Source organism: Populus nigra, chromosome 19 (assembly GCF_951802175.1).
Source record: "Populus nigra chromosome 19, ddPopNigr1.1, whole genome shotgun sequence".
In the NCBI taxonomy this organism is placed as follows: Eukaryota; Viridiplantae; Streptophyta; class Magnoliopsida; order Malpighiales; family Salicaceae; genus Populus; species Populus nigra.
This window is the reverse complement of record NC_084870.1, coordinates 12,324,701-12,349,506: the sequence shown is the minus strand read 5'-3', so window position 1 is coordinate 12,349,506 and position 24,806 is coordinate 12,324,701. Positions and strand designations below refer to the sequence as shown.

The following is a 24,806-nucleotide window of genomic DNA, read 5'->3' as shown; positions in this document are numbered from 1 at the left end:
TTTCTTCTTCTTCTTCTTCTTTTCTTCATATTTTTTTTTGTTTTTTTTGTTTTTTTTTTGGGTTTGACATGTTTTTTTTTTCTTTTTTTTCCAAGATTGTCCTTTTTTTTTTTCTTTAAAATTATCTTTATCGATTTGTTTTTAATATTGAACTGGTTGAAAATTTAATTCTGTAGTTTTTTTCTTTAAAACATTATAGATTGCTATAATGTTTTCATACATGGTTTTTTTTATGAATTTTTTTCTTTTTTTTTCAAAATGGTTTTCGTCGATTTTATTTTTTTCATATTGAGCTGGTTGAGAATTTTGCTTCGTAGTTTTTTTCTTTAAAACACTGTGGATTTCTACAATGTTTCCTTACATGATTTTTGTTTTACTACTGTGTTTCCCCATATGTTTTTTTTCAAAACTATCTTTGTCGATTTTTTTTTAATATTGAGCTGGTTAAAAATTTAGCTTTAACTTTCCCCACATGTTTTTGTTTCTTATTTGTTTTCATTTGTTTTTACTTTTTTTTTCAGAATTATCTTTTTTTTCAGTGTTTTTTTTTTCAGAATTGTTTTTGTCGATTTTTTTTAATATTGAGCTAGTTGAGAATTTTGCTTTGTAGTTTTTTCTTTAAAATATTACGGACTGCTACAGTGTTTCCCCACATGGTTTTTTTTTGTTTTTTTTTAGAATTGTCTTTGTCGATTTTATTTTTTCCATATTGAGCTGGTTGGGAATTTAGCTTCGTAGTTTTTTTTAAAACACTGTGGATTGCTACAGTGTTCCCTCACGTGATTTTTTTTGTTATGATTTTTTTCAAAATTATATTTATCGATTTTATTATTTTTAATATTGAGCTTGCTGAGAATTACAACTATAGATTTTCTCATTAAACATTATAAATTGCTACAGTGTTTTCCTGTATGGTTTTGTTTCCTTTCGTTTTTTTTGTTATGTTTTTTTTCCAAAATTATCTTTGTCAATTTTTTAATATTAAATTGAATAAAAATTTAATTTTGTAGTTTTTTTTCTTGAAAACATTATGAATTAACAATTTTTTTTCCATATAATTTTTTTATTTTTTAATGATTTTTTCTACAAACCCACAAAAACACACAAACATGTCACAAACCCATAACATCACGCATGTCATCTAGGGTATATCCTACACTTTGTTCAACTCGAAAAGAACAAAAAAGAAAAACGAAGCCTGCCTCAATTGGCAATTGCTCTTTTCTTCTCCTCTTCCTTTTTTTTCCCAAAATACAAATGAACATGTCTTTTAATTGTTTAATAATTATGAGTGGACACATATTAAACATGGTCAATCGTTGCAATGATGAGTCATAAGTAAAGCAAAACACCTCAATGCAGTTCCCTCATCATTAAATAAAGCGACATCCTTAATTAAAATAATCTTAAGTGTTCTGGTGGAAATGATGACAGCCACAACAGATTAATCAATAAAAGTGGTTCTTTAGCAGTTCGGACTTCGGAGGTGCGTATGGCATTCGGTCTTGCCCTGTTCTGACTCCACTGGTTTTTTAAATTTGCAATAGACCCTATCTGGCCCCGGCTCATGGATCTTCGAACCTTTTACCTTCCAGGCTCGTACGTTGTCGGCCTACCAGGCTTCTACTCACAAATTCAAGCTTATGGCCCAATTTAGTATTAGCTGGCTCAGTTTAAAATTTACACTGACCCGACCCGAATCCAGATCTTATTAAACTCTGTCTGACTTGTGAGTCGACTTGGTAACCTACCCACCCAAAACTTGGAATGGCCAGGTTTTTTTTTTTAAAATTAACTCAATTAAACTCGGGCAATGGTATAACGTAATTATAACATGGTTAACTTGATTGGTAAACTTCATTAAAATTATTTTAAAATTCTTGTTAGAAAAACGTTGTCTTATTCTTATACAAGTTAACTTCCCTGCCTTTCAATTGACTCGATAAATTCGTGATTCGAGTTTTTTACCCGATCAGACCGACCACGTCTGATAACCATGATCTATACAGCTACCCCAGTCACGGGCGGAAGCTGAAACCCGAGAAATCCATCCCGCCTAAACAATAACAAGCAGAAAAACTCCCTCTTTGTTCTCACACTCTCTTCCCCGCAAGTATAAACCCTAGAAATCAGCAGCAAAAATGGAGGAGGAGCCAAAAAACAACAACTCGGCGACGCCAGTGGAGAACGACGAAGATGCCGTTATTGGACCTGGTCCAGCCCCTAAAGCCCGAGCCAAACGTCCTCTCCAGTTCGAGCAAGCTTACCTCGATTCCCTTCCTTCTGCAAACATGTAGGTTCCTCTCTCTTCTGTTTTTTTCGAATTTCGTATCATGTTTTAGGGTTTAGAGATTTTAAGCTTCCGTTAGGGTTTTATAGCTGCAGCTATAATAAATTGTAAATACAGAAGAAAGTTGCATACTCATGATCTATTTTGCAGGTACGAGAAAAGCTATATGCATCGAGATGTGGTTACGCATGTTGCAGTTTCCGCAGCTGATTTTTTCATCACTGGAAGTGTTGATGGTATCCTTTGGCATAATTACTGTACAATTATTCATTAACAGTATTCACGAGTTATTTACTTAAGGTGATGTGCTGTTTGATTTGTTTTTTGATCGTTTCTTTTATTTATGTTAATCAGGGCATTTGAAATTTTGGAAGAAAAAGCCTATTGGCATTGAATTTGCTAAACATTTTAGATCCCACCTTGGTCCCATTGAAGGCCTAGCGGTGAGCTCTTCCACTTCGCTTGTTTTTATGCGTTTCATGTTTAACTTGATTCTCAATTGATTTTTGCTTTGAATAACTTTATGAGTCCATGACCAATCAAGAGCTTTAATTAGTAAATAGGTTATAGCTATCTGTCATATAATTTGTACTGCATGTTTTTCGGTTGCGTTTGTATGTGTAGTTTACATGGAAAAAAAATGTCATCTGTGATTATTTAACCTGCCCTTTTAGTTTCTAGGGTACTAATTATTGTTCATAAAGTTTTCCTGTTGGTATTTAGGCAGCAATCATTATTAGGTTGTTCGCCTTTCATCTTGTTTTATTCACAATAGTCAAAATCCTGTTAGTTAGTGTGGTCATCAACCATGACTTTGTTCAGTCATGCAGGTTAGCTTGGATGGCCTGCTTTGTTGCACGATTTCAAATGATCAATCTGTGAAAATATATGATGTTGTCAATTATGACATGATGGCCATGATCGGCCTTCCATATGTTCCTGGTAGTGCAGAATGGGTCTATAAACAAGGGGATGTCAAAGCTAGGCTTGCCATAACTGATCGGAATTCCTCATTTGTGCATATATATGATGCACGAGCTGGTTCAAATGAACCAATCATCTCAAAAGAGGTAACTGGTCACATCAATAGCTCTCAATTTTCACAACACAAGGTTTTTACTCCTGTGTTCTTTTTTATGCCACAACAAAGATACTTATTTTCATTATTTTTTATTGCATTTCTCCAGATACACCTTGAGCCAGTTAAAGTTATGAAGTACAACCCTGTATTTGACACGGTAATATCTGTTGATGCAAAGGGACTTATTGAATACTGGAGTCCCACCACGCTTAAGTTCCCAGAAAGCGAGTATGTGCTCTTATATAGATACCTTCAGGATTTATTTAATTAATTTTCTTTATCCTTATTGTACAAAATATCTATACAAGTCTAGGAGGGAACCACTCTTTATGTGTGACTTTGTAAACCATTCAACCTGTTTTCACAACAAATATAACTCAAAGCTTGAAATCTAGGCTTCAGCAAATCTTGGTTGGAAATGGTTTCTGTTGTACAGTTTCTTTTACACATCAAATGGATGTTTATTAGTTCTGGAGTTTCTTATATTGATGGATTTCTTAACTTTCTTTTATTTATTTTTTATTTTTTATTTTTTATTTTTTTAACTTAGCAACTAGCAGAAGTGTTGAACTTTTAGAAGCTTATGTCACTAATATCCTAATACGTTCTTCTGTTTTGTCTAGAAGCTTATGTTAGCATTATCCTACCATGTTCTTCTGTAGATTTGTCTCTGATTGTTACCAGGGGTGCGATCCTTTTGAGTTTGTAGATAAAGTTTTATTTTCAAGTCATGTTGAGACATTAAGGTTTGTCTGGTTTCCTCTAATTGTGGCAGATTCCTAACAGTTTCTCTTGTCTGGTGCAAGCAGGGTGAAGTTTAGATTGAAAAGTGATACTAATCTATTTGAAATTGTGAAGTGTAAAACAAGTGTTTCCACAATGGAGGTACTACACATTCTGGTTCCGATATGAGTGGTCTACAAATTGATATTGTTGACTATTTTGTGCTAGATATCAGTTTGTTGTATTGATTTTTGTATTGTTTACAGTGATATCAAGCACAAAATTGTCAACAATATCAATTTGTTTACAGTGAAATATCAATGTGAAAAACTGGAAAAAAAATAGTTTTGATAACTGTACATGTTACTGTTGTCCATCAGGTCAGCCCAGATGGTAAGCAGTTTTCCATTACATCACCTGATCGAAGGATACGTGTATTTTGGTTTAGAACGGGTAAACTAAGAAGAGTTTATGATGAATCTCTTGAGGTAATACCGATTATGAGTGGATTTTCATTTAGAATTTATTTCTTGTGGAGTCTTTTGTAATGATAGATTACCTTGTGTTGGTTAGGTGGCTCAAGATCTTCAGAGAAGTGATGCTCCCATGTACCGGTTGGAGGCTATTGATTTTGGGCGAAGAATGGCTGTTGATAAAGAAATTGAAAAGACAGAAACTGCACCACAACCAAATGCTATTTTTGACGAAAGCTCAAACTTCCTTATATATGCCACCCTCCTAGGAATAAAAGTAAAGATACTACTGCTAACACAAATTAGGAATGTAAAATATTTTCCGGCACTGCATTTTATTTACTTGTAGTAAACATGACTGTATTTTTATGTGAATATATATTGCTGTACTCTTGACATGTTATTTCTTATTCCCCCCTTTTTTTTCATGCTTTTTTTAAGGTAGTGAATTTACAGACCAATAAAGTTGCCAGAATTCTTGGAAAGGTGGAGAACAATGACAGATTCTTGCAAATCGCATTGTATCAAGGTGACCGAAGCAGCAAGAAAGTCAGAAAAATTCCTACAGCTGCAGCAAATGTCAATGAGAGCAAAGAGCCTTTAACAGATCCCACTCTCTTGTGTTGTGCTTTCAAGAAACACAGAATTTATCTATTCAGGTAATGATACTTCTCAATTTGACTGATCATGCAAAATACTGGCTAAAATGAATGTTTTTCTTTAAGGTGTTCTCCAATGATGCCAGTATGGGTGGAGCAACTGCTTAAATGTTTGTACCTGGCCACTGATTATTAAAAACCAAATCAGCCACTGTGGAAAGCATTTAAGATTTGTAAAAGCGAGAAAAGTAAAAGTAATTTCTAATTTCCATGCCAGAGGACAAACCAGTTCTGTCATGCATATTTCCACCTATTAGATGTTTTTCCCAAAAAGGCCCAACTAGTATGCAAGAATATGCTTAGGCCGCTTATACGTTTTACTATGAAAGATATGTTTCTTGCATCATCTATATGTTATTCCCTTTTCACCATGAAAATAAAATATGCTTCCTTGTCTTTACTATCTTAATATTTTTATAAAATTAAAAATGATTTACACGTCTACATTCCGGGAAACACAAAACAAGTTAGAAAGGACTTGTGCTAAGTTTTTCTCAAAACTTGGACTTATTTTTAAGGTTTCAACATACAAGAAAAATTAAATCTGCTGTTTTTTATTTCAAATATTCATTGGTTTTTGATGAAACAAAAATCACCTGAAATGCTAATGAAATTACTCAAGTGTGTTGACAAGAGAAGTACAGAAGACATCATATGAATGATATTATAGATACCTCATAGATTGGTCACAATTATCAGCAAGAATAAACTACATTGGATTAAATGCCTTCAACTGATATTTGTTTTAAATGATTTATCATAGTGCACCAAGAGTTACATCCAACACTTTGGATCTAAATGTCACGTTTTTTTTGTGATTATTTATAATGGTGCAAATAGCCGCCGAGAACCAGAGGAGCCTGAGGATGCAACTAAGGGACGGGATGTGTTTAATGAAAAGCCTCCACCAGATGAACTTTTGGCTGTATCAGATATAGGAAAAGCAGCGACTACATCTCTTCCTGACAATGTGGTGGGTTTTTTCTTTCTGATATCCAGAAGGGGACTAGATCATAACTATACTGACCTATAAAATTGATTTGGATATTTTATTAATCCATTTAATTAATAAATTTCTTGTTTAGCATGCTAAATGTGCACTTCTTTTCATTGAATTTGCTAAAATATTGCTTTGCCTCGTGTTAACACGCATTTCTGTTTGTATGATTGTTTGTCCGTGTGTCTGAGCACACCCTAGCATTGGTGTTTATATGTCGGTGTATGGGCCTCTGTGGGTGTTCTTGTGTCCTGTGTAAAGTATGGGAATGTATTTTGAACATGATGTTTTTTTTTACACTTTCCTAACTGTGAAGAAACTAAAATCTCATATTTTTCCGTGGTCACATGAATTAGACAGCCTTCCATTGGTAGTGCATTTGTTGAAACTGATGGCTGAAATGGCATTTACATATGATTAATGATTCCATCAAACATTTTTTTTGACTAATCTGAATTCCCTTTTTCCAGATTCTGCACACTACAATGGGAGACATTCACATGAGACTGTACCCTGAAGAATGTCCAAAAACTGTAGAGAATTTTACAACGCACTGCCGAAATGGCTACTATGATAATCTTATCTTTCACCGTGTCATCAAAGGTTTCATGATACAAACAGGAGACCCATTGGGAGATGGCACTGGTGGGCAGTCTATTTGGGGAAGGGAATTTGAGGATGAGTTTCACAAAAGGTAATCTTTCAAGTGAATTACATTTTCACCAGGTTATTTGTGCTTCTCCAAGGTGTTCCTCCCACCAGCATTTTGAAAACGCCTCTGCCTGCAACTTGATGACATTTCAAATCATAATAAGAAATCTCTGTTCGTAACTCATGGTTGGTTTCAATATTTATAAATGATATTTGAGTCGTTATCCTTTTTGCCTTTGGTATTTTTATTTTTATTCTATGTTGGGCTTCCAAGTTCCAACCAACCATAAACATAATAATAACAAACTTGGTGGCATGGAATTTGATTCTTCAGATTACATTAATGTTCACATTAACTTGGATCAGCGCCAGACAATTAAAGACTTGGTAGAACTTTTATGCATGTTAATTTTTGGTACATGGACAAGTGGCTTTTTTTGCTGCTTATTCTTTTTTCATTTGCTGTTATTGTTATTTAATCTCCTCTATGCATCACATCACATGCAACTGACTGGATGAAACATTTCTGTTTCTACAGTTTACGACATGACAGGCCTTTCACAGTATCAATGGCAAACGCAGGCCCAAATACAAATGGTTCCCAGTTCTTTATCACCACAGTGGCCACTCCATGGCTGGACAACAAGCATACAGTGTTTGGTAGAGTTGCGAAGGGAATGGATGTTGTACAGGTAAACTTGAGCCTTCAATTTTGTATTCAATGGTATTTGCCTATCTTGCTGTTAAATCTTTCTGTATTTTCTGCGTGTGGTGCTTGGGAGAGAATCCATTGTTTTGCACAGTTTCTTCATCAACTTCCATACCCAATATATAGATCAAGAGAGATTTCTTGCCATTTAGTTTGGGTATCCATGGACTGATTGGTCTGCCTGAATGCCAAGTGCTCTAGAACTGGAATTGGATAAACACCCTTGTAACATGTTATTATGCACATTTGCATGTTACTCAGTACTTGTTCTATATTGATGTCAGGCTATTGAGAAGGTGAAGACAGACAGAGGAGACACACCATACCAAGATGTAAAAATCCTGAACGTGACTGTTCCCAAGTCTTAGTAAAATCTTCCTTTTAGTGGTTAATCTATCCTGACATGGTTGTTGGTGTGGCTAAGAATCATATGCCAAAGTAAGTGCATTGTTTTCATCTCCCTACTCACTCACCTGCAGTGTATTTTCACACTTGGGGTTCTTTATTTTTTGTTTATGATTAGTGCATCTTTTTTAGGTTCTCTTTTCCTTTCGGAAACTCCTGTTGGCATATATGGAAGGTGCGGAGAAGGGATAGAATTTCAGTTTAATTTTTAGAAAAGTTCACTCTTACATTAGAGTGCATGAAACTCATTGCCTTCTGTGAGCATATGAAATCATGTTCTGTGGCACAGAAACATGTTTCATTCCAGTCTCTGATCAACCGAGGCCATTTGCTGATATGTGAGCTACCACTTCAAATATTTTTAAAAATTTCCAAAAGAAAGATGCAACTGAATGGTATCTACTCATCTGTGATCGAAGGTTTTTATAAATGAAAAACTACACACCTAAAATAAGGGAGGGACAGTCTAATTTCTCTGATTTAAGTTGAGAGAGCTTAACCAAAGATTCATAATGAACTGTGTTGTGTATTGTTCTTCAAAATTGGTGACCATACAACGTTGAACTCCTTGTGCTATTAGTTGGAATGGAGTGGACTGCCAAAGGTTTTGTCATGCTGGCAACTAGTTCTTATAAAGTGGCTTGCTAATTTTATTTCAACAGAATTTTCCAAAAGAACATATCCGACATATTGTTCCATAATTTTGTTGTCTGTTTTGATATCTCCCTCATTTTTCCCAGAACATTTTTTCTGCATCTTCAGCAATTACATTATTTGTAGTATTGTAGAATCCAGGTGCCTCACTGTGAATTGTGTTGCTTTGACAGGTTTTGCATGTTGTCGACGAGACAGCAAGGAAGATTACCATTATCATTCTACAGCCCGAGAGACTTGCCTCCAAAGAGGTCCCGCACTTCCTCGGTTCTCTTACCCTCGTTTTCTGGGATGATGTACGAACACTTGTTGTATACGACACGACTCCCATTTATCCTTTTTAATCTCTTCTGTAGTGTTTTCACCAGATCCCATCGCTTTAATACCTGTTTTAGATCAACTCCCATCTACTTAAAAAATACATGAAGTGGAACATCTTCGAGTTGTCATGTTTGGTACCTGGATTTTGATAGCTGATTTTCTTTGTGATATCATGCTACAACAGCCATGGAAATTGTATGCTTTGTTTCCATTGATTTTTGCATGCGTCTTGTTCCGTTGATTCAAACCTACGTCGTTTACTGTAATGATGGGTGACGGCCAGCAGAATTAATATTTGTCCTTCCCCTATAGGATTCTCCACGACCCAGCCATTAGATCCATGGATCCGCTACCAAGCTCTGTACATACGACGACTGAGCCATTTCTGGAACCTTTGGCTATTATCGGTCCTTCGGTTTATGCTTGCTTGTTGAGTCCAGTTGATTCCCTTTACCATACTCGGGAGCACGCTGGTAGCTTTATTCCATTTTCTTAATCTTTCCATCTTCGTACAAAGTGTTTAGGACGGTTATTAAATCATCTTCTCTTTTAAGGTGTTGGATGCCCCTTCTCATTATACTTGTAAGATCCCAACTCGGATCGCGGTTGAGTAGGTCTATTCAAGCAATTAAAAAAAAAAAACAATATTATTTTTATTAAAAGAAATATGCTTCCAAATAAAATTTAGCTTGGACCAGATCAGATTTTGGGTTGGTGAATCATCCGGTTACACCATGTTTCTTAGCGAGGGGATTTGCTTGCGATGTATTTGGCAGGTAAATTTTAGATGCATGCACGTGAATTATACCCTACTTGTTTTTTACTTGAACGAAGAACTTGTATACAGAGGATGCAAGGGGTATGAAACGCAATGCGATTTAATCCGTGTGAGATTTTTTGATATCCGAAAAAATATGATTTATTAGCCAATCGTATGGTAACAAGTCAGGAAAAAAGTCAAAATTAGAACCCAAATTGTCTAGTGCAATGCCAAATAATTTGCAGATTTCCCTGAAATGTGTTGTTCAAAGCACAAATGATAAGAAGGGATTGGATTTTTCTAATAAAAGGAAAACCAAATAAGGCATTAAAATTTTAAATTGAAAAAGTCTCTACACTACAGCCTACACGTTAGCTGATTTAGGAATCCTATTACTCCCCAAACAGAATACACGTTAACCCGGTTTTTTACTAGATCACACTGGATCAATTCTCTTGTTAAAATTCAGCTCAATCTAGATCCCAGAACATCCGAGTCAATGATCAATCCGCCAATTCTGTTCGGTTTTTAAAACGCTACCTACTCTTTTATTTTAAGCTACTCCGTGAAGTTACCAGGTACAGGGGAGTGGAGGTTTTACTATCACATTTAGCAGTCTCTGCCAGTTTAGATATGATTGTCACAAACTGCCTCTTCATTCTCCACTGTCTCTTCCGTGCATACAGCTATATATCTATATATATATAGGTTCACCAATGCATGCTCTCTCTTCATTCCACTCTTTTGAGTGTTCCCATATTTCTTCTGCTTTTGTCTTGAAGTACAAAATGGGGGGTCCTAATATCTGGGAAGAACAAAGGAGCTTTGTCAAGAATTTGCATGAACAGGTGGAGTATGGCCCTTTTCTTCTCATTTCTTTAATTTGATGTGATCTTGAATCTTAATTGCTAGAAAGATATCACCTTCTTTTCACTTATGTCTCTTTTTGGCTGTAAGTTCTTTGTGGTCTTGAGTTTTTTTTTTTTTTTTTTTACTAGAACAGAGCATTGTTCATAAATTGTTTGGTTAATGTGAAACTGTTCAAGAAGGAAACAGAGGAAAAGGAAAACACTGAACAATAAATTGGTCAATGTAGACCATGGTTCATAAATCTTTTGGTTAATTGTCTTTCAAGAGCTTAATTGCTTTCTCCAAATAAAGTAAAATACAACTACAAACGAGGTTTTCTTTTTTCCTCTTATGAAGTTTTCCTCCTCTTTTATGGTATCATCACATGCATGTAAGAAGGATAAGGGCGAGTTTTTGGTTCATCATGGACCAATAAAAGAAGATGGAAAGTTTCCTACTGAAAATTAACCAAAAGACAAAAAAAAATATGGTAAATGTTTTGGAAATTCTGTGGCTTATCTTATGGAAAATTGGAAATAGAGGGTTTGCTTCCATGTTAGAGTATATATTGTCTCAATTTTTTCACTTATCCTAAGAAAATGCTAAAAGATCTTGCATTTTTCACCAACTTTTTTGTTCATTGCAGGGGATATTAGACAGTCGTTTCGATGAAATCCTTGATTTACCAAGAGAGAACCCTCAGTTTGTGATTGATTTGGTCACCAAATTTTGCAGTGATGCTGAAAATTCTATAGCAGCATTGATCAGATACCAGTACTTCCCAAACAATCTTCACAGCTTTCTCTTAGTTAAACATTATTATTTTTCTATTTTCTAAACTGATTTCTGAGCAACTGATCCGGTCATGTCTCCAGCAATGAACCTGATATCAACTATCCCAAAGTTATCGACCGAGCTCACAAGATCAAAGGCGCTAGCTCTTGGTAACCTGTTCTTTACTTCCTTGATGTCGCAATCTATTTGAAACTTGATTCTCTGTCTTTCCTATTTACTGCCCTTTTCTGTTGAGAATTTTCCATTCTAGACATCAATGTGCGTGGAATTTAATGCAGGCTGAAACCAAGTAGGAAGCTCTATTTAATATAAGGCAGCATTCGGTACTCATCGGATCTTTCGATTTCATCGCATGTTTGGTTTCTATCCAAAACGAACGGACTTTCAATTTACAGATTAGAATTCTAGAAAACAACTTTTAGTAAAGATTATCAATATACTTAGCTACGCGCACGCATGTCTTTTAGCACTTCACAAAATGTTGGAAGCTACAGAGATGAGAGTATGCATTACCTGTGGCCGGAGCATAATTTGAAACATCAACTGCAGGTGATTATATAGAATGTCGGAAACCACCGTTTCTCACTGTCCAAAACATTATGAAGTATTTATTATATTCATTGGCAGCTAGAAACCTCGTCGATAAACAATTATGTCATCATGGATGCTATACATCTGATCCTTGATGATTCATACACAAGATTTTGATCACTTGCCATTTAAAGTGTGCTTATAACCTATGCTTTTACACTGGTATAATTCATTCAGTAAATCACTTTTATGTTGTTGGGGAACCAAAAATATAGAAATTAGTGTGTGCCTGTGTTCATTCATCTTAGGAGCAATAAAGACAGATATGTGTAACCAAAGGGTAGAACTTAATTTTAAGGTGCTAGGCCAAGTAAAATTCTGACATGCAATCTTTCGATGGATTTGTGTGGATTTTTGCGAAATGGTGCATGCGAGAATCATAGCAATACTATCTTCTATGGTTCGGTTCGGGCGGTTCGGGAATGGATACCTGACAAATATCCAATGAATACCAGAAACTTGATAGAGTTTGGTTTATACCTGATAGAGTTTAGCTATGGTTCGGGTAAAAATTTTGCAAAACTAAACCCGTGGATACTTATGAGGAAATGCCATTAAAATTTACTGGCACTTGATCCTTGATTGATCCATTTATTGTAGACTGAATCTTAATCCTCTGCATTTGGTGTTACAGTATTGGTGGCCATAGGATGGCCCTTGCTAGTCGTGAGCTCCGATATGCTTGTGAAGACAAGGACAAGGACAGGTATGATAAGTGCCCTGCTCTCATTTTAGAATCATGAAAGTTAGTAATACATTCACTTCGTTTAATTTATCATCTTCATATTGACTAATTTCAATTATGCTTTCCTAAACGTGATTTTATAGCAATAGTATTTTTTAATTCAGTAGTGACTTACATTTTATGACTAACTTTAATTTTTAATATTATATTAATAAGCATTGTTATTAAATCCAATGATTCATGATTCGTTGATCTAAGACCTATCACAATTTATTAAAATTACATTGTAAGTTAGTCAATCAAGTTATATTCTTGATGCTTAAAATATTAGAACAAAACATTGTTTTAATATTTTTTTTTTAAATATTGAAACAACATTGTTTTAAATTAAATTGGATCAACCCGCTAATCTTATAATTTGAATCTTGAGCCATTTCATGGGCGAACAAGGTTTAATAACTTCTAGAAGAAACCAAGTGGTTCCTTGTGGTTTGAGTTATATGGTCAGCTCTCCCATTTTGTTGATATCTTAGTCATGTTGTGGCCAAAATATAGTCCTAGCCTCCAAGGTTATGAAAAAACATTCAATGATGCATCATCTAATGTTCATCCCCTGGTAATGCTGGAACCCAGGATACCTCTTTCTTTGTCCTTTGTTAAAAGCTCTGTCACTTTTTTGCTTTGCAGCTTTTTGCAAGACCAAGGATGAATATCAAATTTTAAAGGAGAAGTTCAATATCATCTTGCAAGTAATGCTTAAGAAAAAGAACTACCAGCCGTGTATTTTCTTCCTTATTATTATCACTATATTAATGTTATCCTGGTCTTTCAGTAGCTTCTTGGCATATATATATATATTGTGGATGTCCGGGCGAGATTGTGTATACCTTGACTAATTCCACATGTCCTGAAGTTAATGACCATGTAAGTCTCCATTGACCCTAAAACTTGTAGAACTTAAATTGGTGATTTCTAAGAAGCAAACCTACTGTCTGATCAACTGAGCTACATTCCTCAGGGTTCTTCTTGGTATATTGGTATATTCTTGATGAACACTCTAGGTGGAATGCTTGATGAGAACATGATAGGAAGATCAAGTTTAGCAATTCTAGAAAATCTCTCTTCCAGATCTTGTAGTAATCCTTCCAAACCTCAAGACTTCTCAAAGCCAATTAAATCACATTCTAATTGTCAGACTCATTTTGAGCATTTATAGCTGGTTGCCCATTTCAGGGCAGTTTTCCATCAGTTCTCTGGAGGATTTCTTTTCTCCTAGAAGAAATGAGGTCAAAATGTATAGTGAAGGATTGCATGGTACCTCCAATGTGCATGCTCTGAAGCATAAAGTAGGAGGCTAGCTCTAGGGTGCAATCAGTTCAAAGAGTATGCAATCCATAAGATTCAAATAAACATGACAATTAGCAATGCTCGAGAGAATGTTTTCAGGAATTTTAATTCTTTTTATACGCACAACATTCCAACAACTACAACTCAAACCCTCAGGTAGCTTGGTGACTGGAAAACATTATTGCTGCTCTGCCTGGCTATCCATATCTGGTGTTCGTGCGTGACCAAACTGGACAAAATACAAGGTCCTGCCCTTAAAAAGAAAAATATATTAAAAAAACATTTTTTTATTTTTAAATTTTATTTTCATCAACTTATCAAAACAATAATTCGAGAACATCCAAAAAAAAAAACTATATTTTTACTCGAGTATAATGCAAAATGTTTGAGATTGAAATACAAAATGTGTTTTTTTTCAAAATATTTTTTATTATTCTTAACATTACATTAAAATTATTAAAAAAACATTAAATTAACATCTTTCAAGGCAAACTTGTTATACAAGTTAAATACACTTTTTAAAAAACACAGACAAATAATCTTTCAAAAAGCACCTAGACACTAAACACCATCGCACTACCATACACAGTACTGTAGATCGAGACCATTACATGTCGACTATTCCTTTATAAAAGGGGCTTAAATATTACAAACACTGGTGAAAGACTCGAATTTGCTTTCTGCTATGTAGCAGAGAGCTTTGGCAACGTTCCCATACTTGAGAAGTCTTCCCCCACCATGGTCCAGTGTTTGTATACAACTGCCCAAGTGAGAAACCAGACTTCACCATGCTAGGTCATGTGGAAGAGTTTACGCTTAAGGACAGGAATCTACAAGCAAACATCAGGCTAAATGACATTTGATATATCCTTGCTGCTTAAAAATGCACCAGGAAAAACCAAGCAGCCGTGCAAAAAACCAACCAACCAAGAAAACAATTCATATAATAAATCCATCGAGAAAGAACCGCATGTTCAAGAGACAATTTCCAAATTAGCACAACCTATCAATTCAGCTGCTGGTTTCACCGAATACATGTCCATAATTTAATTTAACACCCTTAAACCAATTTTTGTTTCCAGAAAAATGGTGCTTAACGGCAGGCCTTTTGAGTTTCTAATGACTCAGAATTTTTGCTGCTTGCTAGGGTTTTGGAGGCAGATTTTGACATAACATGTTTATCCGGGTACAAGGAGATATTGACATCGATTATTTAATAAACCACACAATTTTGTTAAAAAATTATCATCTTCAACATAAAACATTTGGCACAAAAAAAAACCCACAAAACTTTCAGACTTGCCAAAACCCTCAAACCAACTATTGATACAACAACAATCAACACCTCTAACAAGCAAACAGAAAAGAAATTAACAAGCATACAATGGCGGTAATCCAAAATTAACAATTATATTAAAAACATTTAAACATTCAATTATCTAAAATCCAAAAATCGTTCGAGCCCAAAACAAGGTCTTAAAATCATAATAGCAAACTACAAATAAAAAACTTGTGCAAAAGAAGACCTCTTCGAAACTAAATCTCTTAATCGAACAAGCTGAAGCCCATATCCTGCAAAAAAGACAGCAATAAAACATTCCCTTCAGTAAAAAACAGGCAACTTTAAAACGAACACAACAAGCCAGGAAAATTTATAGCAAGAAAGAAAAGGATCGCTTACATCATCAGACTCCTCTTTCTCTTCAACCTTCTCCTCTTTCTTAGCCTCAGCAGCAGGAGCAGCACCACCAGCAGCAGCAGGAGCAGCACCGGCAGATACAGCAACACCACCACCGGAAGGAACGGAAGCCAACTTTTCCCTGCCGGAAGCAATCAGCTCAGTGATGTCCTTTCCTTTCACACTGGACAACAGCAACTCGATCCTGTCATCGTCAGCATCAGCGCCAACTGCAAATCCGAAAAAAAGAAACAAATAAATTTATTAAAATACAAGAATCTGAAAACAGAAAAATGAAAACATAATGTGAAGAAAGAAGGAAGAAAGTACCAGATCCAAGGATGTTTTTCAAATCCTCGGCGGTAGGGCAGGTTTTGCCACCGAGAACGGCGAGCAAGTAAGCGGCGACAACCTTCATTTTAGTTTGGAAGAGGCGCTGAGAGAAACTAGCAATAGATGCTGCTACTACCTAGGGTTTTGGAGACAGACGGTAGAAATAGATACAAGTATATATGTTTATATCTAGGGCTTGTCAAGGGTGAGATTGTGTGATTAAATCTTGTCCGTTCATTGTTGGTTTTGCCGATTATGTCCCTGGTTTTGTTATTCCTATGTTTGGTTGCAGGAGGAGGAACGTACATATCATGGTTTAGGTAATCACCGCGTACAAATCAAGGATAAGGACCGTCTGGCTGGGCACGGCTATTGACTATTGAGGGAGTTTTTTTAAAAAAAAATTATTTTTAAAAAAATATTTCAATTTTTTTTTCATAATTTAATATAAAATTATTGTTTATGTCAAACAGTACCTAAATAACAAAACATGCTGAGAGTATTTATATCTGTATAAATTTTATGCAAACGGCGAAGCACTAATCTCTGTATTTTTCATTGTAAGAATATTATATATTTTTTTACTATTAAATTATTAATGTTTTTTATATGGTGAATATTAAACTGTACAGCACCAAAAACAGTATAAGCATCAAATGTTTTTGAAAAAAATTTTAAAAATTAATTTTTTATGTTTTTAATTAATATTTTTAGATTATTTTAATATATTAATGTCAAAAATAATTTTTTAGAATAAAAAAAATATTATTTTAATATATTTTCAAGAAAAAATATTTTAAAAAAATTGAGAAAACAAATGTAGTGGCTCATGTAGCAAATTGTCATATAAACTTTCATGACAAATTGCATGTTTAGTATGCTAGCCATTGTCGAGAACAAAGCTGACCTAATCCCTTCTGATGTCCATATCACCTCCACATGAATAACACTGTTTTCTTTTACAACCAGTTGTTCTTTTATAGTTGTTACTATTATTATTATAACCATCGATTGGTGTGGTCTAGCAGCAAGTGAGGCGAGTGTTCTTATTAGCAAGTCACCAGAAAAACCATCTTCTGGTTGTTGAACTTGGAGCGCGTTCATCGTTTGTCACTTCGTTCTTTCTATTCTCGATGCCCTGCGTTAAGGATTCTAACCTTTTTCTGCATAAAACAGTGAAGAGAAGTCAGACTTTGGTAGTAGATGAGTAGAAATTGGCTTCTCATGCCAATAGGCAACTCCAAGTAATTGACTAGGGGAAAATGGCGACAGGTTAAGTTATCAATTGCACAGCTAACAATTTTAATGAAACTTAACTACTTAAGCTTTCGGTTATTGATGCAGCGCATTAAGGGAAATAACGAATTTGTTTATCCTTGCTTCTTTGGAGACAAAGAAATTCATCAAATGGTTTCCAGTGGAAACAAGATTCACTTTTTATATCTTATCTCAACAATGATCTGAAAGCATAAATTCTCTCTCCAATGCTTGAGCACTTGACCACCAAATCCAAAAATATAATTTTGACATTTCGTAAGAGGGTACAAACATTACTTGGTATCTGTTAGACGACCATGCAAGCTCCATCTCTGGCGAAATCCTTCAATGCCTTCAATTCCACTTGCTAGAATCAAGCGCCTATTGGGAACGGTTAAGACACATAAGTGATCTCCAAAGATGAGTAATGATTCCATATAAGAAACCAAATATGAGAAACATACATGACAAGTATATTGTAGTTGCAATACACATCGATGATATTAATTATAACACCTATAAAACCAAATTGTACTGACATGATAGTGTAGTCATGCCCTTATTACGAAAACTTTCACAGGCACTGATGACCCCACTTTGCGCTCACTAAAGATGTAACCTGTCTAAACAACTACTCAACATAACCTTCAATCCAGATTATACCTCTCCAAAGACGTAACTTCTGATTCAAGCTGAGCAGCTCTTTCCTTCGCTTCATCCAAAGGCATTGATGACCCCAATTTGCACTCACTGTCTTGTAGGCGTTGCCTTAGTTCCTTATCCTGCAACTCAGGTTTTTAAACAAACATCAAAATGTTGATATCAACCGACCTTCAAAAATCTGCATTTTACAAATTATATGACATCCAAGAAAGAGTACATCTAATAGAAACAGAAGTGAAAAGACAATCAATCTCACCCTCCTTTCAGCACAGTGTCGATACAAAGCAAGCTCATCTTGACAGAAAGGCTCAATATCATTGATCTGCAAGCCTACAATATAAAGCAGGAAGATTTAGTTACAAATGAAGTTATTTTCCCCATTCCCCATCTGTATGGCATTAAGTTTGCCTCCAACACAACAAAAAGATGGTCGATGTATCACCCAACAACAGAAAGTCTTATATTACAGCTAAACTTGATTATACACGAAAGAAAATAGGTAAGGGTGAGGGACGTCTATCCAACAGTCAATCTGTGGAGCTACCACATAGAACCAGAACAGACCCAGAGAAGTTGAGTACTACATATGCATAGGCTTACAAAGACCTTTAATACCACTAACTTTAGTCATCTTATAAAATCAAGTAGTCATGCTTACAGCTGTTTTGTACAAAGACTCTGGTCAGATGCCATTAATGAGCACGGAACAATTTGGCAAAACAAAATTTAGATTGACTGGAAGGAAATGAAAACTTACATAAGAATAGGTTCCTTAAAATCCCATCACACAAATCAACACCTTCAAGAACATGAGAGGCAATTTCTGGTGGGATGATTGGGGATGGTGGCCCCATCATTAGATCATCTCCAACCAAGATAGTTTCATCCATGGTTGGCTGTGCATCGACTGAAGACCACAAGAGATTGCAACAAATTGAGAATATATCTCAGTTTAAAGTTTGTTAAATATTTATTCTTCATATGAAAAAGGAATGCGATGAAGCATGACTTAGGTAGCAATTTGCAGCTAACTTCATAGTTGGAAGAAAGAAATCATTATGAACAAACCAGTAACTCCAAAACCCTTAATGACCAAATTGGAAATCTTTTATATATGCTGAAATGAATGGAACTTAAAACATATGCCTGCATGCAAGATGCAGGCATCACGTGTGCATGCAAGTGCGAATTTAAACAGATTAATGATTTGACAGTTTTTAAACATTCCACTTGAGTTAGAAAGTCATATTTTTAAAAATCAACTGGCAGACTCCATGCCAATTCTTGTATACTGGAAAAAAGAAAACTTCACCTCAATAAAGTTCCACTTGTTTGAAGAGATTTGGCCCTCATATATAGTTTTTACTGATTATTACTATGTCCCTGATAGATCCTTTGACACTATATCAACACTGAGACTTTCTCCCAATATTAGCGAGTTGATTTTTTTATCATGAACAGAGCCATAACGCCATTAACTTGCTTATTTTTTTCAATTGCTCTATCTGAATAGTTCAACATCAAGATTACTTCTATAGAATCTAAAACTAAATTTACTTGGCTCACAGCATATTCCAACAAAATTCCCAAACAAAGTTGCTGTTCAATTATCACTTTGAAATCTGTTTCTTTTCCTGGTTTTTGAGACCACAGACATGACCAGTTTCTACTTCTCAGAAGCAAGACTGGTAATTTCAGACCTCCAAAGTCTTAGAGATCTTAGACTTGGGAGACTGGCAACACAGAAGCTAGAACCCATATGTTCACATCCAATCAACCGAAGAGAAAAAAGATGAAAAATCATAAAAACATTTCTTCATACATAGATTCATCACACAGAAAAGAGGAAAAACAGAACAAAAGGAGGCAGGAGAGCTCACGTACCATCCATGATTGCTTTTGAGTAAACTCTTTTGTCTTCAACCACCAAAAATAAATATGTTCAATCAAGTACCAATACCTGTAAACTACAAGAAAGAACAAAAACAAGAAAAGAATTAACAAGTCACAAGAATAAAAATGCCCCAAAACCGCAGAGCAAACTCTACAAAGCTACATAGGCGGTTAATAAATCAAAAGTTCAAGAACGGATTTCCTCGTTTACATCAAAAAACAAGATAAGAATGATCAACATGTAAACGGATTTCCTCGTTGAAAGACAACCTCATTGCGGCATTTCATCAAACAGTTGCAGTGCAAGACACTAAGTGATAAATTTTATTCAACTACGGCCATGTCGGGCTCATTTTCAGTGTTTTGAAAGCCATGAAATGCATATGATCCATTTCAAGTTAAAATGAAACTCCTTTTTATGGACTTACGGTCAAGTAGGGCTGAGGCAAAGATGGAGCACATACAGGTTCTGTCAGTGATTGATTTTACGAACGGAAAAAATTGAGACGAAAAAAAGAAAGCTGAGATATAAATGGGCCACAGATAAAAATAGGCCCAATAAATTATACAGGCTCAATATACAAATCCAGTTCGAAGCTCTAAGAGCCATAAATGGGCTTTAAGCCCATAATTGTTAAAACGGCCACCCAAAAACTTTTTTTTTTTTTGAAAATAACTCCATTGATTATCAAACATGGTCTAATTTCACTTTAAATCAATTTAAGAGTAGATTTAGTTGACACGATTATCCTAGCAAACTTTAAAAATACCTGACTATATTAATTCTAATAATTTAAAAAAATATATTATTCAAAATAACATCATTTTATTTAAAAAATAAAATAAAATATCATTATTTTTTATACAGAACATTAATTTAAGACAATCTAAAAATAGAAACTAAAAATTAATTTTTTAAAAAAATACAATTCAACCAGAATAATGCCACCAAAAATTATAAACAGTCACCAAAAATATAGGATGAAAAGGGGTTAATTGCAGCCTTTAATAAACTGTCACCAAAAATTATAAATTAAAATACCTTGCCCAAGAATTTATTTATTTATTTATTTATTGCTAATCTCTTTTCAGCAGCAGAACAAAGCCAGCCTAGTAAAATATTTTTATGCAAACTTGATAAGATCCTGATCAAAATAATATTATTATTGATGACGCAAAGCTGAACGTTTTTAAAATTCTGTATTATTTCCATCCTATTAAAATATACAGAAATCATAAATATTACATGATGAAACCTTGCAAAGTACAGAATTCACATTGATACACAAAATGATCACAGCACTTTCGAAACACCAGTGACGGAAACATGCATGCAAAATTCATAGACGCCTATACTCATCCCCGCAGTCGCCAATCACTTTTAACAGATCCTTCCCTTTTTTGGAAACTTCCTGTATGCTGTTCATATCCTCCTCGTCGAGGACCAGTGAAAACACAGCATTGGCGTCATTGATGTGTTCAGCCAAACCAAGTCGAACACCTATCATGGATCCTGCCACTGCTGGCTGTGGTTATACAAGACATGCCAGAAGAAAAATCCTTGGTCAGCGAGAAATTCTACCATCAAAGAGAAATGAAAATTTAGGAAGTGCTCAAATATACCTGATCTAATATGTACTTCACCGCTACAGTTGGAATGGAGACACCGTGTTTAGAGGCTATCTTATTAAGTGTCCGCAGCAGACTTTGGAACAGACTCCATCCTCCCCAAGCATCAACCATCTGTCATGTATATTGCAGAATTTTATGACACGAATCTAAGCATACTATTACAGTGGTAAACATCCAAAGCTTTAAATCTCTCTCCCTCTCATACATCCTAGGGTTGCAATGTAAATAATATTGGAGAACTCTTATCTGAAAAAAGAGAGGGTAGATGATGAAAAAATCACAAATCCAAGGCTTTTGTTCCTCAAATTGTGACCAACTTCCAAAGAGAAGTAAATCTGACATTTTAGTAAACTCACTAAACAAAAGCCAACAGTTTCCTTATTAAAAATAAGGCCAGTATTCAATGGAGTTCTTATCTCTTACCCTTTTGTACTTCTGCAAGGAAGGAGTATTTAATGGTGGGGCAGAAAAAGGAATGGATAAGTTAGTGTCAAGGAATTTCTCAGATAACAGTCCACCCATTACCGTCCCATACCTGCATTCATTAATTATCCAAGGAATGCTCAATTGTACAGCAGACAATGTAAATTCTGTTAGCAAGCCAAAAGGCTAATACAGAATATTATTCGTGCAATCATATTTCTATGCACGTGCAATGAAAGAGGGACAAACAGACGTGATAAGTTTAACCCCAGTAAGCTGACAAAGCTCTGCCATTTTTTGTTGAGGACGCATGTCCACAAGTGAATGTTGCACCTGATGGAATCACAATATACTAGTTTACATGCGGTACAAGCTACATTAAGAGATGGGAGTGACAAAAACAAGAAATTGTTCGATAATACCTGATTGCTGACAACAGGAATTCCATTTTCTAAAATTATTTGTAATCTCTCTGTGTCGAAATTTGTCAAAGCAACAGTCTTAATTTTACCTGCATGCAACTTGCTGAAGTAATGCAATCAAATCAAAGATATATGGACTCACGTGCCCATAAGAATGAAAGATAAATAATTTAGCCTTCTTTGAATTGCCAAAATAAATAATTCTAACCTTCTTCCTTCAGGTCATTCAAGTGTTTAAGGGCATCAAGGTAGCCAGGATTAGAATAGTCCCACCTATTCAAGATAAAAAAGAAAATAGAAAAGCACAAATCATTAGTTTCAGAAAAATTCATCAATATCTAACAGGTATCAATAGAAAGTGCTGATGTTGAATATCCAAAATCTAGAGAAATGTTGTCCAAATACAATGGAAACAAAAGAACAATACCAATGAAATTGAAGCATGTCCAAGGATGACACATCCATCCTCTTCCTTGAAATGTCAATGTTCTGCCTGACATAGCTACCAGTCATTTTAACGGGTGGTGGAACCCATTTTGTAAGGCTGCATTGCATAATATACGGAGGTAAGCATTAACTCCACAGTTCCCTTCCTTTATTCTAGAGGTGAACATAAATTCTACAATATCCTTCCTTTGTTATAATACATGCCAATTAACAAAGTGGTTATGACTCACCCTCTAACCCTATCCAGGACTTCTGGTGGACGCTCTCTGCGAAGTCGGTTGATAAAAATGCCATACAGATCTTCAGCAGGCCCATCTGCAGAGTTATAAGAACTGAAACAATGAGGGACCCAATTCTTGGATGCAAATATTAAAAATAATAAACTGCCAATATCATCATTATACAGTACGACAATGTATGTATATCTATAAAACATTTCTGTTTATCCAGTTCATAAGCAGTAAAGTTGCTGCTGACTCAAGCCAATTAAATAACAACTTATTTCTAAGTCTGAGCATCAATTGTAATCTTTGCAACACACAAAAAAACAGCATTGGAAGACTAGCTACTTCTTTATAAGCTCATTACATATATCAGCCATATCAAAAGTAGTCAATCCAGCATCAGCATATTTGAGCATAGCATCAACAGCGTTGTCACGATCAATCTTGCCCCAACCACCACTTGTTTGCCACATCCCATTAACAACCCTACACATATCTAATGAGTCTTTTCCATTCTTCACCACCACAATTCTCCTGTTATCCTCCTCAGTCAACACACATTGCAATGGTTTCAAACTGGTTACTTTTCTTACATCACCAACTCTTCTACTTTCCAGTTTCATTCCATTAAAGCTGAAGCTGCTAAATGGTTGGTATAAAAGCTCTGCCATTTTCAACTGCAAAAAAGCCTAATATGCAAAGAGACTAAAAAGATTACAAAAGGGTTTTTTGTTTTTGCTTCTTTAAACCCCATAACTACGTTCCTTCCCTTCCAGTAGTTTTCTTTCATCTTATCTGCTTCCTTGTCTTAGCTTCCACCATTGATTCTATAGAAAGGCTTTTGCAATTATAAGAGGAAGTGGGGGCATTTTGGCCAAAGCATGTCATCTAAACGGTTACATTGTTACAAATAGAAAGAAAAAAGTGGCGAATGCGCAAATACCCATAGGGACACTGCTGCAACAAACAAAGTAAACTAAGAAAGCCGACGTGGCAAGCAAACGGGCCAGGACTTTCCAAGCCAATGAGAACGCACCACGTAAACATAAAAAAAACCCACAAAAAAAGGGTAAGGGTTTTGAATAATTTACAGTGATCGGCCATGTCGAAGGTGGAGAGACCAGCGTCAGCGTAGCGAAGCATTGCCTCGACGGCGTCGTCTCGGTCGATTCGGCCCCAACCGCCGCTAGTCTGCCACATACCGTTAAGGACTCTGCATATGTCAAGCGAGTCGTTCCCATTCTTCACCGTGATTCGATGAGCCCCGGCGTCAGTTGTGGTTGTTGTTGTCGTCGGCGCGCAGCACCTGACTGAATTGAAACTGAGCCATCTTGACTCGGGACGAGCTGCAGTTGTTATAGTGAGTTTGGGGACAGCGTGGTGTAAGGACGCTGCCATCTTTTTTGCGTTTACAAGGTTCCAGACACGGAAGCAAAGATGATAGATAAGGTGTTTGGCGCTCAGAACGATAAAAAAATATCCTATTTTCTTAATTGACTATTATACCCTCCGTTTCCACCAAAACAAAATTTCTCTTGCATATAATATTTGTACAAAAGATGTGTATTACTCAAGGTTTTCTTTATTCTGGGGAAATGAATGATAGAAAATCTAAAAGTATATTGAAGCTTCTCGCCTTTATCAATTATACTTGTTGGAGAACCTGAGGGATATGGGGTTGAGAGGAACGAGAGTTGATGAGTTTGATATCAAAGCGACTGTGAGTATACTGAGAAGGAAAGTGAAATCATTATCAGATGGGGTAAAGGTCAAGCCAGATGAGAGGCGATAGTCGCTGAGGCTAAGCAAGTCCATCGTGGTCAAGCCTAAGTGGAGATGAGAAC

At 35.5% G+C, this 24,806-nt stretch overlaps 4 protein-coding genes across 11 annotated transcripts; 1 reads left to right on the top strand and 3 right to left on the bottom strand.

Annotated features, from left to right (window-relative positions):
- The first annotated feature begins 1,956 nt into the window (after positions 1–1,956).
- LOC133680483 (peptidyl-prolyl cis-trans isomerase CYP71) lies at positions 1,957–9,178 on the top strand. 3 transcript variants are annotated; one of them, XM_062103466.1, is made up of 15 exons: positions 1,957–2,293; positions 2,441–2,526; positions 2,645–2,733; positions 3,121–3,360; positions 3,478–3,599; positions 4,181–4,256; positions 4,475–4,582; positions 4,668–4,844; positions 5,009–5,226; positions 6,067–6,199; positions 6,694–6,917; positions 7,413–7,566; positions 7,868–8,021; positions 8,121–8,163; positions 8,816–9,178. In XM_062103466.1, exons 1-13 carry the CDS (start codon positions 2,142–2,144, stop codon positions 7,949–7,951), a joined length of 1,863 nt encoding a protein of 620 aa, XP_061959450.1. In that variant the 5' UTR covers positions 1,957–2,141; the 3' UTR covers positions 7,952–8,021; positions 8,121–8,163; positions 8,816–9,178. The 3 variants fall into 3 exon arrangements, with proteins under 3 accessions (XP_061959450.1, XP_061959449.1, XP_061959451.1); XM_062103465.1 differs by lacking the exon at positions 8,121–8,163 and having other exon boundaries at positions 1,958–2,293; XM_062103467.1 differs by lacking the exons at positions 1,957–2,293; positions 2,441–2,526; positions 8,121–8,163 and having other exon boundaries at positions 3,113–3,360.
- Positions 9,179–15,381: 6,203 nt separating this feature from the next.
- On the bottom strand, positions 15,382–16,178 carry LOC133679470 (large ribosomal subunit protein P2B-like). Its single transcript, XM_062102073.1, has 3 exons — positions 15,999–16,178; positions 15,672–15,898; positions 15,382–15,562 (listed from the first exon to the last, which is right to left on the bottom strand). Exons 1-3 carry the CDS (start codon positions 16,084–16,086, stop codon positions 15,536–15,538), a joined length of 342 nt encoding a protein of 113 aa, XP_061958057.1. The 5' UTR covers positions 16,087–16,178; the 3' UTR covers positions 15,382–15,535.
- Positions 16,179–16,833: 655 nt separating this feature from the next.
- Positions 16,834–20,342, bottom strand: LOC133679875 (uncharacterized). 5 transcript variants are annotated; one of them, XM_062102597.1, is made up of 7 exons: positions 20,243–20,342; positions 19,806–19,888; positions 18,679–18,828; positions 18,178–18,251; positions 17,922–18,040; positions 17,556–17,639; positions 16,834–17,164 (listed from the first exon to the last, which is right to left on the bottom strand). In XM_062102597.1, exons 2-7 carry the CDS (start codon positions 19,810–19,812, stop codon positions 17,059–17,061), a joined length of 540 nt encoding a protein of 179 aa, XP_061958581.1. In that variant the 5' UTR covers positions 19,813–19,888; positions 20,243–20,342; the 3' UTR covers positions 16,834–17,058. The 5 variants fall into 5 exon arrangements, with proteins under 5 accessions (XP_061958581.1, XP_061958582.1, XP_061958583.1 ...); XM_062102598.1 differs by lacking the exon at positions 20,243–20,342 and adding an exon at positions 20,085–20,214; XM_062102599.1 differs by lacking the exon at positions 20,243–20,342 and adding an exon at positions 20,026–20,209.
- A 618-nt stretch (positions 20,343–20,960) lies between these two features.
- LOC133679261 (flagellar radial spoke protein 5) lies at positions 20,961–24,709 on the bottom strand. Of its 2 annotated transcripts, none has more exons than XM_062101805.1 (9): positions 24,054–24,709; positions 22,969–23,053; positions 22,719–22,835; positions 22,500–22,564; positions 22,292–22,380; positions 22,123–22,202; positions 21,870–21,981; positions 21,438–21,557; positions 20,961–21,340 (listed from the first exon to the last, which is right to left on the bottom strand). In XM_062101805.1, the coding sequence occupies exons 1-9, from the start codon at positions 24,358–24,360 to the stop codon at positions 21,155–21,157; spliced, it is 1,161 nt and encodes a 386-aa protein (XP_061957789.1). In that variant the 5' UTR covers positions 24,361–24,709; the 3' UTR covers positions 20,961–21,154. The 2 variants fall into 2 exon arrangements, with proteins under 2 accessions (XP_061957789.1, XP_061957790.1); XM_062101806.1 differs by lacking the exon at positions 24,054–24,709 and adding an exon at positions 23,327–23,863.
- Positions 24,710–24,806: the final 97 nt, after the last annotated feature.